This window comes from Tamandua tetradactyla, chromosome 15 (assembly GCF_023851605.1).
Source record: "Tamandua tetradactyla isolate mTamTet1 chromosome 15, mTamTet1.pri, whole genome shotgun sequence".
Classification (NCBI taxonomy): Eukaryota; Metazoa; Chordata; class Mammalia; order Pilosa; family Myrmecophagidae; genus Tamandua; species Tamandua tetradactyla.
The window spans coordinates 44,655,749-44,673,134 of record NC_135341.1 but is presented as its reverse complement, the minus strand read 5'-3'; the positions used below and the strand labels follow the sequence as shown (position 1 = coordinate 44,673,134).

The 17,386-nt window shown below is 37.4% G+C and overlaps 1 protein-coding gene across 12 annotated transcripts in view; it reads left to right on the top strand.

Moving 5' to 3' along the window:
• Positions 1–17,386, top strand: part of NKTR (natural killer cell triggering receptor) — a 71,988-nt gene that overhangs the window by 51,418 nt on the left and 3,184 nt on the right. For 6 of the 12 annotated variants that reach the window (XM_077129665.1, XM_077129667.1, XM_077129670.1 and 3 more), the window contains 10 exons: positions 3,007–3,036; positions 3,587–3,732; positions 4,728–4,950; positions 5,417–5,572; positions 6,009–6,096; positions 6,585–6,730; positions 7,999–10,893; positions 14,829–14,924; positions 15,603–15,659; positions 16,174–16,278. In XM_077129665.1, the coding sequence (XP_076985780.1) occupies positions 3,007–3,036; positions 3,587–3,732; positions 4,728–4,950; positions 5,417–5,572; positions 6,009–6,096; positions 6,585–6,730; positions 7,999–10,893; positions 14,829–14,924; positions 15,603–15,659; positions 16,174–16,278 (3,942 nt within the window). Of the gene's footprint in view, positions 1–13; positions 42–3,006; positions 3,037–3,586; positions 3,733–4,727; positions 4,951–5,416; positions 5,573–6,008; positions 6,097–6,584; positions 6,731–7,998; positions 10,894–14,828; positions 14,925–15,602; positions 15,660–16,173; positions 16,279–17,386 lie in introns of those variants that run through there. The other 6 variants (XR_013162827.1, XR_013162828.1, XM_077129674.1 and 3 more) reach the window with 4 other exon arrangements.

The window sequence follows — 17,386 nt, the reverse complement described above, 5'->3', positions numbered from 1 at the left end:
GTAAAATTTACAGAAAGAGTGTTACACCGTGCGCTCCAAAGGTAATGTCTCATTACTCTAAGGCTCTTTCTATTTCTTTCTTTGCCTTTATCTCTTTAATCCTATTGTTATGTGCATTGAATCATTTTAAGAAAAAAAAACTTTATGCTTGATCTGTATGGCAGCAATACATGTAAAACAAGTGTGTTTTATTTTTCATGGTTAATGCTGGGAAGCATAGTTTAATTTCATCAGCTTGTTTTTATCAAGTTTCTACATATTTTCTGCCGGGGAGATGGGTTATATTTTATATAATGGTTTTAGATCTCATTTCAGTGCAGAACTATTTCTGTATAAGACCAAAAGTTTCTTTGATAATGGTATAAAAATTTAGATGTGAACCCTTGCTCATATGTTTTTAAAATAGATTCAGGGGTAGGGGAAACTGGAAGAATCAGTGTCTCTAGTAACAGGAGAAAATGGAAATGTGTAGATATTGTAAGGTTTGTATAATTTGAAATGTTCTTTGTAGTTGCTTCCCCTTTAGGTACGTTTACATGAGCATGTATAAGATATGTATTTATACTAGTCTCTGGCCTTCATAAGGTCTTAATTTACTGAACATACAGTCACCACTGAACAGTTCTTTAAACAGATATATAGTTTTGAAAGATTAATACAGTTATGAGTTGGTAAGATAAGATCCTTTTGCCCATTTTAGTAGAATTGAATAGCTTAGACTGAGCATAGCATTTCTCTCTGCCCTTTTGTAACCCCATTTGACCCTTGTTCTCTGTTTGGTCATGTCTCATGTCAGCCCAGTGCCAGTAAGCCTGCTTTACATTGGCATTTTTACTCCAGTGTAGGCTATTGGAGTAAATTACAATGTAGGAATGTAGGCTAAGAACTCCAGAGATCTTTTTGTTAAGAGAGTTTCAGTGGTATCCTTAACACATAGTCTAACCCAGTTAAAGTATAGATTTGCATTTCTGCATTGAAATTGCAGATATGAATAATGGACTTGATTATTCATGTTGGTCTAGGCACAGAGGGCAGTCTGAAAGTTGTCTTTGAAAGAAAGTGTGGTTCCTGTCTTCACTTGCTTTCTTCACTACTGTAATAAAAGACCAAGTTTATTTTTCAGTTTTATTTGAATTAAAAATAAAATATGAATCTGTCATAAAGATAGTATTTTATTCTGAAATTGAGTGTCAGGAACTATATCACTGCAATTAACTAGAATGTCTGTTTCACCATTTGCTCTAATGGTTTGCCATCGTTTGTTTTTATAGCACTCCTATTAGCCAGGATGATCAATTGAATTGGGCTCTTGTGTTTTAGAAAAATGTTTAGGGTTTTCCCCACTACTAGATCTGAAAAGTTGTGAGAAAGGATCAAAGAAAGAGGTGGAATGTATTCAATCAGTAAATCATTGTTTTCACTGCTACATTTTTTTAGACTGATCCTTAATATTGTAGAATATTTTTACCTTTTTAAAGCACGCTTACATCTTTCATAATAATGGAACCATTGTCTAGCTTATGAACTAATTTATTCCTGTCTTTAGTATGTTTTGGTAAAAATTTATAATTACTGGGAGCACGTTTTTATCTTAAAGTTACTTATTGTCCAAAACAGTTTCTGAATACTGGTTTAATGGTTTATGTGTTGATGGCTCACCAATTCGCTAGATTTGGTTTTCTCTTTCTTCCTTCTACTTGTTTTTATTCATTTTTATAATGACATTGGCAATTTCCACTTCCTAATCATTTAAGGAAAATTTGAGACTTGTGGCTTTAAAACTCAAAATTTCCTTTAAAATTCTAGAACTCCTTAAGTTGACAATCTAATTTTTTAAATAGAATTCTGTAGTGCTCTACAGAGCTAAATATTCTTAATGTAGGTATAAGCATTACAATTCTTTCTTAGAATAATGATTTTTAGCATTGTTGCAAAGGTTAAAATTGTGTTTTACTGATTTTACATGCTTTAGAATTGCCTTACAGTGAATACAAAAATTTAAATGGGACCTTCTAATACAATTGAGTGCTTTAATATGGCCTAATATCCAGTGACTTTTTTCTCTCAAATATCTATCTCTCATTCTCATAAACTAAGATGTTGTAGTATATAATTCTGAGTCTAGTTATCTGCTTTTGAATCTTTTCCACTACAGTTCACATAGTGTGAAGATGTGTGAAAATGCTATAGGAAAACCATCTTGAGTTCAAATTATCTTAATCAAATGCACCACTGTAGGCTTTCCCAGAGTGACTGTCTAATGGTTTGTGGCTGCAGAAGAAGCCAGTTGGGGGTTTCCTGGGCCACAAAAATTTTAAATGTCTGTAATGTTATCCACCATTGCTTACTTGTTATCAGAACGTATTGGCTGATTGAACATTTTTACCCTATTACATTTTCAGAATTGCTATGAGTGTCAAAGCTTCACCTTGGGTGAAGGAAGAGGGGTAGGAAGTTCTGAAAACAGGACTCTCAAAGCCCGCCTCTGTCTGCCTGCCTAAAATATGCAGACTGACTGAGTATAAGAAATAACAAATAGAAGAACTCATTTAAGTTTGTGGAGCAGGTGTTGATCACACTTTTCTTTTTTAGGGCAAATGATAGGTGCTTTTATATTCTCCATAAATTATCTTGATAAATTTTGAGGTTTTTAAATATATTTGTTCACTTTTTTATTGTAGTTTTAGATTGGACAGTAACTTCATTTTAATGTGTATTCACGGCCATCAGTCACATCAGTTGTATTTAATATGTATGTATATAGTCTTTAAGATATTGGAGCAATTGATGTGATTTTTTAATTCATTACAGTCTTGAGTTTTTATCAGTAAAATGGCTGCTATTGCTATTTTTGAGGTTTTTTAAGTTTAGATGTATATCAAGTTTAACTTTCTCTCATCTTTTTATCTTTACATCTTTGTTCTCTACATGCTTTAAACTCTTCTGCTCTCTTCATATGAACACCTGGTTTTTGCCATCTTCTTTGTGTTGATGTTTATTGTACAGTACCACAAAACCTGCTCCACACCTGGATGGGTAAGAGTTAATGCTCTTATTACCTTGGGGAGTATTTGGGTGGTCAGGCATAAAGAAGATATAGCTTGGACTGTGGGTGAATCCTCTTGATCTCTGGTCTAACCTCTTGTAGCCAGACTTTTCCTTAAGGATCACAGGGGACAATAGTCATGAGACCCCCATGGCTCTCATGTCACTGAAGGGGGTCTTTAACCTGGCCCCATGAATGTGCTTCAGCAATACCGTCTTGAGTGTCCCTGTGAGTAAGGACATATTCCGAGTATCAGAAAAGATCTTGTAAATAGATTCTTAACCCTAAAAAAGGTAAAAAAACAAAAACAAAAACAAAAACATTGTTTTAAAGGTAGAAAAGTAAGGCCTGGTTTTAGTAATTGATGCTGCTTCCTTTTATGAAGCAGATTCCAACTTTTAATTCCCTTCTAATTGCTTCATATATCAAAAACTTTGGCTTTATTTTCAAGTCTGTAGGTATTTATAACTGTTGTCTTAATTGTTATTCATAGCTTAAGTATCATCAAATTAATTCTTTCTTGAATTTGTATTGTGACAGCGTGCATGTTGTCTTTGGACTAGTTATTTCTGGTTTTGAAGTAATCGAACAAATTGAAAATCTGAAAACTGATGCTGCAAGCAGACCTTACGCAGATGTGCGAGTTATTGACTGTGGGGTACTTGCAACAAAATCAACAAAAGATGGTAAGAGCTTTTTTTTTTTAAGGCAAAGTAAGCTAGGATACAAGTAAAGCAGTATTGAAGACTATAACTTAAGGATAACCTCCTGGATTTCAGTAGTGGAATAAACCTATATAAGTGACATAGCAATAGTCTTCATGCCTCTGTATCATACCCTACATCTAATTTCTCAGCAAATCTTGTCAAAACTTGCGTTTTCTTGTTACTTTCCCTGCTGCTAGTCTGGTCCAAACCACTATTATCTCTTACCTGGATTATTGTCATAGCCTCGTAATAGTTAACCATGCTTCTATCCTTACTCTGCTATGATCTTATCTCAGCATCAGTGACCTCCTAACTTGTCTCCTTGCTTATACTCTTGGCCTTCTATCATCTGTCCTTTACAACAGCCAGGACTTCAGATCATGTCACTCCTATTCAGATCCCTCCAAGGGCTCCCTTTCTCAATCAGCCAAAGTTCAAATCTTTACAGTGGTTGGTAAGGCCCTGGACATTTTGGCTCTCTAATGTCTCTCTGATCTCTTTCCCCTCATTCATTGCCTTCCAGCCTTTATTCAGAAATGCCAAGCACTCTGGGACTTTGTGCTGGCTGTTTTTCTGTTGGGAATACTCTTCATTCAAATATCTGCATGACTGCTTCATTTCCTTCCATCTCTGCCCAAATGTTATCTTATCAACTTCTCCCTCTGTTACTCCCTATTCACTCTCTTCCCTTCATTCTGCCTTTTTTTTCATCTTTGTACTTAGCATATTATACTACTATTTGTTTGCTTACAGTCTGACCCATCTAGTGTAAAGACTTCATTTAGACATGGGCTTTTGTTACCTTACAGTCTTTTCAGAAAATTGTATTAACAACTTGAAAAAAAGTTTATTTGGATTTCATTTTTAGCTTACTATATATAAAGCATATTTTGTAATATTTGCTATTCACACCTTTTATTTTGAAGGTAGGTATTGAAATCCAGTATTAATATTTTTGTTAATATTTCTTAAAGTTTTTGAGAAAAAAAGAAAGAAGCCAACTCATTCAGAAGACTCGGATTCCTCCTCCAATTCCTCTTCCTCTTCAGAATCATCTTCAGAAAGTGAAATTGAGCATGAGAGAAGCAGAAGAAGGAAACATAAGAGGAGGCCAAAAGTTAAACATTCTAAAAAGAGGCGAAAGGAAGCATGCAATTCAGAGGAGCCAAAGAGTAAACATATAGTGAGCCCAAAAAGGTGAGTGTGTGAAGCACCAGGGTAGTCTTGCTTAACAAACAAACAACAAAAAGCCACCCTGGAATGGGAAAAGTATGTGTGATTATATAAACCCAGTTTCATTACCTACTGTTGAATAAAGATAGCATTTCTGGAACTTTTCTTAAATTAAAATCTGGAAAATCTAGGAGTAGCACAGATATTTCATATCAAAGATATGTGAATTTTCAAATGGGAATAATCCCTGAAACTCTTGAAAGAAAAGAAGTTAGATCATTTGACAATTTTCACATCAATATTTTAGTATTTTCATGGGGTTGATGTTTTTTGATGTGTTGTATTTAGGAATATTGATTTACAGACCTTTTGAGTGATACTTTTAAGCTTGCAGTACTTTTGATAATCTGGTATCTCGTTTTATATGCTTTTATTATTATAAATTACAAGCATTACACATCTTAATTGGTGACCTGTTTCCTTTTCTAAGTTACTGTGAGAAGAGTGACACCAAAGAAAAAATGTCAGTTGATTCAAATGCTAAAAGAGAAAAGCCTGTGGTCCGCCCAGAAGAGATTCCTCCAGTGCCTGAGAACCGATTCTTACTGAGAAGAGATATGCCTGTTGTCACTGTGGAACCTGAACCGTAAGTAGGATGAGTAACCTATATATTTTCATCTCTCTCTAATTGGTGGGCTCATTGCAGCTCTACACTCATTTATTGCCCAACATATGGGAAAAGCATTTTGAAAGAAACTGGAAAATACCAGAAAAATGACATAAGGATTCTGTCTTTCACTGTTTAGACAAAAGAGGGTTTTATTTAAAGGTAGGGTTTTATTTCAGTGTGCTTTAAAAGATAGTTTCAGGTATTTCTGCCTAATTGGATTTATTTTCTCTTAACTTTTAGCATTTGAAGGGTTTGCCTGAAAAATTAGTGTTGTATAGGCTGCCTCATTCTGTAAAAGCATTGGATAAATGAAGTATTTTGTATTATGTAGGGACATAAATTCTGTTTTTAAATATTGAGAAAGCTTCTCTAGGATTTGCTTATTTTTAATTTTCTTCATAATCTTTTCTAGGAAGATTCCTGATGTTGCACCTATTGTGACTGATCAAAAACCATCTATATCAAAGTCTGGGCGGAAAATTAAAGGAAGGGGCACAATTGTATGTGTGTTACGACTTTTTTTTTTTTTTTCAAATTACTTGTTTGAGCAATAAAATTTACTTTGTCTACAAGTAAAATTCTAGCTTTAATTTTAGATATAATCCAAAAAGCAGTTCTAGAAGATAGTTGTATTTTCCATAATATTTCCCATAGTACAGAAAGGTTTTTCTATTAGATCAAAGTGTATGAATATGGTTTAATTAAGTATGAAATGAACATTGAAACAGTGAGTATGTTAATATGCTGAACAATCTGAGCTAGGCCTTTGAAGAGGAAAATTTTATGTAGAATTACAGATGAGTGTTAGCTTTTCCCATCTGTTTTTAGTTCCTTAGTTTGAAATAACTTCATACCATTCTGGTTTTGAACGGTTGTTGAATCATTGCCTTTGATGTAATCTGAGATGGGGTCTTATCCCTAACTCTGTCCTATAACAGACTTTGTAATAGGCATTTTTAAAATAGTTGTTCCATCTTTGTTTGTAAAGCGCTATCACACACCACCACGATCGAGATCCTGCTCTGAATCAGATGATGATGACAGCAGTGAAACTCCTCCTCACTGGAAAGAAGAAATGCAGAGATTAAGAGCATACAGACCACCTAGTGGAGAAAAATGGAGTAAAGGAGATAAGTAAGAGCTTGGGGTATAAGCACAATCTTTTATCTGCTGTGTTTTAAGTGTTGAAAGAATAGACTTACATTTAGACTTTTAAAGATTCATAGTAATTATGAGACTGTGACCGAAGGAGTACATTTGGGAATATTTAGTGAAATTAGTGCTGTTCACTAGGAGGGCTGAACAGCTTTATGGGGCTTTTAAATAAAATTCTGTTCTCCCTCACAAAGCTGATAACCTACTGAATCGCTTAAAGATTTCTTATCAATTTTAGAAATAAGCAAAACTTAAAAATTATATAGGAAATTCTTTCCTAGCCATTCAGTAGTCATTTAAGAATTAATTGGTAGATGGGAACATCTGTCCCTGGACTGTGCATTCACTTCTGACCCTAGATGACTGTTATTTCTTCAGAAATGTACCTACCTCTTAAACTCAGTGATGCTCCCCAGTGGGATGTCTATCTTAGAAATAGTCCCAAATAGCTAGTAAAATATATCAGTGGGACTCCATGTAATTCTTAAGGGCAGAGTTCTCTTTTTCTTTGTTGGCATCCTGCATAATAGTTTGAAATTGGAAAGGGAGGAAGAAGCATGGATCTCCGGCATGGAAGTGGCTTAGACACAGTGGTGCTGAAGGACTCTAATTTTGAGCCCTGACATTATCACTGAAATTTTAAAACCCACATTTGTTTTCATGTACTTCTTCCTCAGTTTCTGTAGTAAATCTTTAACTGAAACCTTAGGGGAAAGTCTTGATTTCTTTTGTGAGAATGAGATAAAACAGCACTCGGGCTAGCTTTTTAAGAAAAAGAGACTTGAAGTTCAGGCAACTGTCCTGTACCTGCAGAGAATCAACAAACTAGTTTGGGAACTTGATTTGACTTTCCTAGAAAAATTGCTTCTAGAGGGGGAGGGCTTATGAGTGGATCACAACCAGGAGCTCAGTGTGTCAGCAATATTCTTACAATTAGTTGGTTTGATTTTCAAAACATTTTCCTATCAAATTTGAAACTCCTTGCTTAGCTTTGAAAATAATGCTTTCTTAAGTCCATCTATTAATAGTTGTTCATTGTGTGTCCCTGAAAATATAATAAGGTCAAGAGAGGATTATCGCTATTTGATTCATCTTTCCTACTTGTGCTTAAACTGTTGATGGAGTCAGTGCTTTGTTATTAAGCAGACTTTGTCAGTGCTTTTGTATTGACAGCAAATGTCTTTTAATTTTAAGGCATAGAAAATGTTTGTTAAATAATCACATTCATATTTTGTCCTTTTACATAGATTAAGTGACCCCTGTTCTAGCCGATGGGATGAAAGAAGTTTGTCCCAGCGATCCAGATCATGGTCCTATAACGGATATTATTCAGACCTGAGTACAGCAAGACACTCCGAAGGTCACCATAGAAAACACAGAAAAGAGAAAAAGCTTAAGCATAAAAAGAAAGCTAAAAAGCAGAAACATTGCAGAAGACACAAACAGACTAAGAAAAGAAGGATTATTGTACCATCTGACATAGAATCCTCAAAATCTTCCACCCAACGAATGAAAACCTCTTGTGATAGAGAAAGGAGATCTCATTCTTCCTCATTATCGTCTCGTCATTCATCAAAGAGGGACTGGTCTAAATCTGATAAGGATGACCAGAGCTCTTCAGCCCATTCCAGCAGAGATTCATATAGATCAAAATCTCACTCACGCTCTTATTCTAGAGGAAGCTCAAGATCAAGGACTGCATCAAAATCCTCATCACATTCTCGAAGTAGATCAAAGTCCAAATCTAGTTCCAAGTCAGAGCACCAAAGGACAGCATCAAAATCACCAAGAACGACAGTCTCTCAGTTAAGTGAAAATAAATTAGTCAAAACAGAACCTTTAAGAGCAACAGTGCCACAAAACGAAAATGTAGTAATACAACCAGTAGTGGCAACAGAAAATATTCCTGTAATACCCCTGAGTGACAGTCCTCCGCCTTCAAGGTGGAAACCTGGACAGAAACCCTGGAAGCCCTCCTATGAGCGAATTCAGGAAATGAAAGCCAAAACAACCCATTTGCTGCCCACCCAAAGTACTTACAGTTTAGCAAATATTAAAGAGACTAATTCATCATCCTACCATAAAAGAGGAAAAATTTCAGGAAGTGATCGGAGTGCTTATTCAAAATACAGTGATAGAAGTTCAGAAAGTTCACCACGGTCAAGGAGCAGATCTTCTAGGAGTCGATCTTACTCCAGATCATACACAAGGTCACGTAGTCTGGCTAGCTCACGTTCACGGTCTAGGTCTCCATCATCTAGATCACGGTCACGAAATAAATACAGTGATCAATCACAGTGTAGTAGATCATCTTCATACTCTTCTGGTAGCAGTGATGATGGAAGACGAGCCAAGAGGAAATTTAGATCCAGTAAGAAAAAAAATAACACTTCAAATAAAAGGCAGAGCAGCAGCTCTGAAAAGACACATCGTAATAAATATGTCAAAGGCAGACACAAGTCTTCCTATCAGAGAAAATATAGCGAAAGCAGGTCATCTTTAGATTATTCTTCAGGCAGTGAACAGTCAACTGCTCAAATTATACAGTCAGCCCAGGAAAAAGAGAAGCAGGTCCAAATAGAAGTAACTAAGAATACAAAAGAAAAGAACAGAGAGGAAGAGAAATCCAAGCCAGAACGGGAATGTCCTCGTTCAAAAAAAAGGACACTGAAAGAGAATCTTTCTGATCACTTTAGAAATGGCAATAAGACCAAAAAGAAGAATTATGCTGGGAGCAAGTGGGACTCTGAGTCAAATTCAGAACGAGATGTAACCAAAAATAGTAAAAATGTTTCCCGGCTGTCTTCTGATAAAGAGGAAGGTGAGGCCACATCAGATTCTGAATCAGAGTTTGGTGAGATTCACACCAAAGCCAAATGCACAGCAAAGTCCTCAGCAAATACTACACTGCCTGATGGCAGTGGTGCTTGGAAACGAAGCAAACAGCGGCTGTCGACTTCGGATTCTGAGGGCTCCAATTCCAATTCAGAAAACAATAGAGGAAAGCCACAGAAGCACAAACACGGGTCAAAGGAAAATCTTAAAAGAGAACAGACCAAAAAAATAAAAGAGAAATTGAAAGGGAAAAGAGATAAAAAGCACAAAGTTCCAAAACGAAAACAAGCATTTCGCTGGCAGCCTCCACTAGAATTTGGTGAAGAGGAGGAGGAGGAGATTAATATAAAGCAAGTCATTCAGGAATCAAATGAAAAAAACCAAATTTCTGGAAACAGTGAAGCCATAAAAGATGATATTCCTAAAATAGAAAAGTCCTTTGAAGATGTCAACCTTTCAGGTAACAATAATGCAACAGGTATTTCATCAGATCTTGATAAGCTTACTAAAGATAATAGTAAACTCGACATTTCTCCCACAGTTTTAAATACTGAGGAAAATACAGTCAATTTTCCAGGAAACGTTCAGCATATTGAAGAGAATGTCCTAAGCAGAGTGGAGGATGTGCTTCAAACAGATGACAATATGGAAATTTGCACTCCTGATAGGAATTCCCCAGCAAAGGTAGAAGATACTTCCCCTCCAGAAAATTCAAGGTCTGATACCCCCGATTTAGGCACTGTTCTAACACAGGATATGCAGACAGAACATCCTGAGGCAGAATTAGTGAAACAAGAAAGTGGCATATCTGAAAGCAGAGCGATGGTTGAAGTAGGGAAACAGGACAGCAATTCTGCCATCTTGGCTAGTGCTGTAGAAAGTACTGGGAAGAGGGAGGTAGCTGAGAAGAGCCAGATCAGCCTCATGGATAATAAGTGGAAGCCCCTGCAAGGTGTGGGGAACCTCGCAGCACCTACTGCTACCACATCAAGTGCTGTGGAAGTTAAAGCATTGACTGCTGTGCCTGAAATGAAGCCACAAGGCTTGAGAATAGAAATTAAGAGCAAAAATAAAGTACGGCCTGGTTCTCTCTTTGATGAAGTAAGAAAGACAGCACGTTTAAACCGGAGGCCAAGAAACCGAGAGAGTTCAAGTGATGAGCAGACACCTAGTAGGGATGGTGATAGCCAGTCCAGGAGTCCAAGTAGATCTCGAAGTAAGTCTGAAACCAAATCAAGACACAGAACAAGGTCTGTCTCCTACAGTCACTCAAGAAGTCGGTCACGAAGTTCCACATCCTCTTATCGGTAAGCAGTGTTCACTTTCCCTTTTTTCTGCCAGGGAAAATTTATTATTGTTTAGCTGGGAGAAATATCAAAGTTAGAGACAAGATAACTATTTCCAAATATGTGAAAGGGATTAAGGGGAAGTCTTGTGCTGAGTGACCCAGAAAGCGGACTGAGGACATACAGAGGGGGTGCTTCAGGGTAAGAAATTTGGATTCAGTATGAAAAACCATTGCTATCAATTGAAGCTCTCTGGTTATAGAAATGAATACCATGATAGGTGGTGAGTTCTCCATCTTTATAGTTGTGAAGCTGCTCTCTTGTCTGTCAGTGATGCTTTAGAAGGGAATCCTGAATTTCAGAATATAGAGGATTTAGACACCATTATTGTGACCCTCCATTTTGTATATGTGGAAGGTGAGGGCCAGAGATGCAAAGTTACCTGCCCAAGACATGCCTTCAGTTGATTTTTTTTTAACTTTTTTTATTGTATAGTATAACATATATACAAAGCAAAGAAATAAAAAAGCAATACTTTTCAAAGCACTCTTCAAAAAGTGGTTACAGAATAGAGTTTGTCATGGGCTACCATACGATCCTCTCATAATTTTCCTTCTAGCTGCTCTGGAATATAGGAGGCTAGAGGGCTTAAATATTTTTTTATAATCATAATCAACTTTTTTTTTCCTTTTTTTGTGGAACAATAACATATATTTTAAAAAGCTATAAATTTCCAAGCATAGCACCACAGTTAGTTGTAGAACATATTTCAGACTTTGACATGGGTTATAATTTCAATTTTAGGTTTTTACTTCTAGCTGCTCTAAAATACTGGAGACTAAAAGAGATATCAATTTAATGATTCAGCATTCGTATTCATTTGTTAAATCCTATCTATCTTCTATGTATAATTCCATCATCACCTTTTTGATCTTTCCATACCTCTCATTGGGGTTGTTTGGGCTATGGCAACTCTAAATTTTTCAAATTGGAAGGGTCTGTCATAAATATGGGGTAGAGAGATGGAACTATCTGATGTTCTGGAGAGACTGGGCTAGGTTTCTGATCCAGGGACCCATCTGGAGGTTGTAGCTTTCTGGCAAGTTATTCTAGTGCCTGGAACCCGTGTGGAATCTTACAACCTGCCCTAGGTGTTCTTTAGGATTGGCTGGAATGGTCCTGATTGGGGGTTGGCAGGTTATGATAGGTAGCAAGGTCTCCCTGAAGCTTGCATAAGAGCAACCTCCAGAGTAGCCTCTCAACTCTATTTGAATTCTCTCTGCCACTGATACTTTATTAATTACACTTCTTTTCCCCCATTTGGTCAGGATGTAATTGTTGATCCCACAGTGCCAGGTCTGGATTCATCCCTGGGAGTTGTCTCCCACGTTGCCAGGGAGACTTTCACCCCTGGATGTCATGTCCCATGTAGGGGGGAGGGCAATGATTTCACTTGCAGAGTTGGGCTTAGAGAGACTGAGGTCGCATCTGAGCAACAACAGAGGTCCTCCAGAAGTAACTCTTAGGCATGCCTATAGGTAGTCTAAGCTTCTGTGCTACCTGCATAAACTTCACAAGAGTAAGGCTCATGATTAAAGGCATGGACTATTGATTTGGGTCTCCCTAAAGTTTGACACAGTATCAGAGGATTCCCTGATGGAAAGGTTTAATATTGGATAGTCTCTCTCCCCTCCCTTAGAGGACTTTGCCAATACTTTCTGATTATCTGGTTAATGTTCTCTAAGATGTTTCCAGGCATTACAATAATCTATACAGGATTAAAGGACCTCTTTCTCATTCTGTGCTGTCCATGTTTCAGTAGTTCAAATGACCTATACAGATAGGTTGAATTAGATTATGTACTACAGAAAATTTCAGTTCCAAATCAAATAAACCTTTCTTCCATTGGTCTCAAAGAGTATGTGTGGGTCTAAAATATAGACACTATCTTCCTTATCTCTATGTTCTGAATCACTTTAACCCCAACTTGTTCTGCTTTCTTCTTACCTCTAAATATCAGGTTATATATATATATAAACAGCCTCTCAAAATCCAGAAATAATAATCACCATTCCGGACTTAATGTGTCTACTCTAAAAGCTTACAGTCTAGGCCTCTGTTTTCTTATAAGTATTTTCTAAAGGTGACCATACCGTTGTTGTTTTTTTGTTTCTGGCTTATTTTGTCTCACCAAATGCCCCACATGTTCATTCACATTGTTGCATGCCTCACAACTTTGTCCCTTTTTGTAGCAGCACAGCCTTCGTTCATGAATATACACCATCGTTCACCATTCTACTTCTCCGTTAGTGCATCCCTTCAGCCACCTGCATTCATCCAGTTGATCTTTATTTAGGAAAAAAGATATGGTGAAAATAATAATTTTTAGGTTTGAGGGGTGGAAGTTTCAGGTTGTATCTTACTCTTGTCCTCAGCACAGACTGCATAGTGCAGAGAATGAGAATTAAAAACTAAAATTGGTGATGGTGATAGGAACTTTGTAGATAGTTCTTTTCTTTTATTTTCCTTGTAAAAATTTCATGTTTTTACCCCATAGTCTCTTGGTTATTCATATCTCATATGGTGCTTGATTTTCATTGCTTGAACTTAAAATACAGTAAGAATCTTTGACCACCTTTTTTCCTTTTTAGTTATCCCTCAATCTTGTTTTTCCCGTAAGTGCATCCAGATTTTTTTTCCAATCTTTTAAAATTGTCTCCCATTTGCATTCAGACAGCTCTGAGCTGTTGGTGATGCTGGGCACTCTACTCATGTCCCTTCATACTCTTGCCTGTGGAGTGGGTGGTATTTTATTTTATAAATGAAGAGAGTGAGGTTTAGAAAAGCTAAGGAACTTAATCCAGGCTCTGCAGCTAATGGATAGTAGACTGAGTAGACCTTTGGCCCTCCCTGTTTTTGTTCCCCACCGGAGCCTGACTCCCCTACGGACATGAACTCCTTAGGGTCAGGAATTGTGTTTTACTCATCTTTCACTTGCCTCAGAGGTCTGACTCTATAGAGTGGTTTGTTGAAGTAGATGACTAGAGTCTTATAACATAACATATTCATTCTCTTGCAGATAAACTGTGGAAGCAGATCATATCTTCCAAAACATAAGTGCATAGTGAATAAAACCTTTGATATTACATAGGTAACCTGTACATATGGCTATCTGTTCTGTCTCTGAATGACATAAAGTAGGAGGAGAAGGTTTGGGAGCCAAGTAAATGCAGAGGGGTAGAATTCTCCTACTTAGGTTTTTTTGTTTGTTCTACTAAATATTTAAATAGGTATAAAAATAAAACAAATGAGTAAGGTATAAAAAAGATACAATGAATACTCATGTAACTGTCATCTAGCTTAAAAAAATAAGCATTTTATACCTGATATAGCCTTTTCCAATGCCACCCTCCTTTGGCTCCTCTCTTCTGCAACTAACCATATTCTAAATTTTGGTTTTTACTTCTGTTCTTCTTTATAGTTTTACCACAGATGTAAAATCCTACTATCTGGAGAGGTTTTTTTTTCTACACTTGCCTGTTTCACTCAGCATTATGTTCCAGAGATTTATCTCTGCTGATACATGTAGCTGTAGTTCATTCATTTTCCTATTTTAGAATATTTCATTATATTTCTGTGCCTCAATCTTTTTAAAATCCATTCTGTTAATGGAGTTTTAGATTATTTCTTTTTTTGTTATTATGGACAGTGCTTCTGTGAAAATACTTGTACCAGCCTTTCCTGTTTTCTCTTTTTCATTGTATTCTGTTTAAACCCTGGTTGCTTCTAGATTGCCTCATTAGCTGTCACTGTCATACTCACTCTGAGGAGTTCATGAGAGATCTTTCCAAAGACCTTTCCTCCTGTTGTATTTTCCCCTTCCTGCTCTACCAGTAATTAATTTTAACAACATGGTGAATTGATAGGGTTTTTTCCCCCCACTCTTTTAATTGTAGATCAAGAAGCTACTCCAGAAGTCGGAGCAGAGGATGGTACAGCAGAGGTCGCACAAGGAGCCGGAGCAGTTCCTACCGCAGTTACAAAAGTCATAGGTGAGCTTGTGATCCTTGCCCTGCGCTGTGGCCTCTATCATGTGTGCCTTTCAAGGGCTGCACAGGTAGAGTAGAGGAGTTCTGGAGGAGAATCCTGACATTGCTGAATACCAGACTGGCCTGTGTTCTCATCTAGCTCTTTTTTCTTTCAAACTGCTATGAAATTCTTGCTAGCTATTCCCAGGATAGGATCTTATCAGAGTGTGAGGCAAGAGAAACAGTAGAGTATTTAAAAAACCCCACCACATCTTCTTTAACCTAATTTCACATCTGGGTTAGAGATTGGAGTAGGAAGATCTTGGAGAAGGGCCCATGAGGAAGAAGAGTGTCAGGGATTTCTAGTTCTCCCTGCTTCGTACCCTCTTTGGCCTCTGATGTTGACCACTACTACACCCCTGCTTTGTTTATAAGTGGCCTACCTGTCCAGATCTCTTCTTCTCACCACCCAGATCAGAGCTTCCTGTGACTTTCTTTATGTACACCTCCCAAAACAATCTTTCTTGTGAAATTCAATATTCTTTTTTTAAAAAATCCAGTATACTTTTATATGAAAATATAAATATAGCTGTGGGATTTCACTGTGTTTTCATTCCAGTGGGCAAATAAATTTCTAGATTTTTGATATAGCTTGTCCTCCTTGAGCCACAAGATGATGGTCTTGCATGTGATTTATATTAGGACATCCAGCAGGAGCAGATCCAGGAGCAGCTCGTATGATCCCCACAGTCGGTCCAGGTATGGACTGGGATTGGGTAACCACCTTCAGGGGCAGAATTGGAAGATTTGTTTTATAAACCCTATCTCAAAGTGTTGTGTTTTATTGAATAATAACTTGAACACATATTTGTCTTAGGAAATCATACCCTTTCTAAATGAGGTCTTTTTGACAATTCTTAAAACAGCCTGTTATACTCAAGTGTCAGAAGTGACCATGTCAAATTGTAATGTCAGGTATTTATTGAAGATATTTGCCTAATAAGATTGACCAGCCTCAGTTAAACTAACTCAGTATTAATTTTGTGATATTTTTCAATGCAGTAAAGAAATGAACATTCTTCTGTTTAATACCAGTAATCTGATTTGGAGCAGTTGATAAATGGTTCCACAGAACTTGTTAGACAAATGTGTCCTCACACTGTGTGTAGTGCTTGTATACTAAATTAAAACACTCTTAATTTAAACCCTAAAAAGAAATGGGATATACAAGTATTTGTATGGGAAACGTCAGTGTTTGTTGTTGCTGTTAAAGCAGGTCCTACACTTATGATAGCTACTATAGCAGGAGTCGGAGTCGAAGTAGAAGCCAGAGGAGTGACAGTTATCACAGAGGCAGAAGTTACAATAGGCGTTCCAGGTAGGTTGTCTCTTTTAGAGCTCTGGAAGTTACTGTAGGTGCTTGCTAGTGGAAGAGAAGATGTAACCTTCTGAGGACAAAAATACTTCGTTCTCTTCCTGTATTTCAGCAACACATAGACAGTCATTAAAAGTGGCATTTATATTCTAAGCTGCCAAGTAATGTCTGTTGGTTATTGTTAATGTTTGAATCTAAAATGAATTTTTAAATATTCACGTGTCCTTGGACAGGGATTTCTTTTGAACGGAGTAAAGATAGATGGCCACCAAACCATGGCCCACTTCCTTAAATGGGGCTAATTGCTAAAAATTGCAGAGCAATGTGTCAACTTTTTAAATTAAAAAAAATGTATAAAATGTCATAATCATGTGCTTCAGAGGCAAGATTGAGGTTTGTGTCTTGTCAGTTATAAACTAGAACTACACAGGTCTTTATGGTGATTTTTTTTTTTTTTGTAATGTCCCTTTCCTGCTAGCCTCTAGTCTTGCCCTCCCCCAACCATTGCAACTATGGTGATCCTTGTAAAATCTCAGTGTGATCTGGACACTCCCTTGCTTGAAAACCTTTAAGGACTCCCAGCTGCCTTCAGGTCAGACTCCATAGTATTGCATGCAGGGGCTCCTCCACTTACTGACTCCTGGCAAGGGCTCTTTCTGGCTTCCCTCCCTTGATGTGTGGGAACTCTTGCTTCTGCTTGGAGGCACTGAAACCCTTGCCACCGTCTCTCCTCCTGCCTCTTGGAATGGCCAATTCCCATCTACCGTGCAAGTCTCCATTTTGACCCACTGCCCCTAGGAAGCCTTCCCAGATTGTGAACCTTGGAGTGTGTCCCCTCCTGTGTGCTTCTGAGACAACCCTTGTTCCTCCTGGGAGTCTCATCTCTCTAACTTGTTTGGCTTGCCCACTGACTATCCCTGAGCCCCAAGGAAGTATAGTTTGTCTGCTTTTTTTGTTCCCCAGCATCTGGCATAATGATTGGCCCTCAGTGAATATTTTTCTTTAAAATTGAATGGTGACCATAACCAGGTCTTCTTGACTCTCAGTATCCCCCAGAGGTCCTGTCCGTGCCTGGCCTCACCCCAACCCCTCTTTGGATCCCCATTTTGAT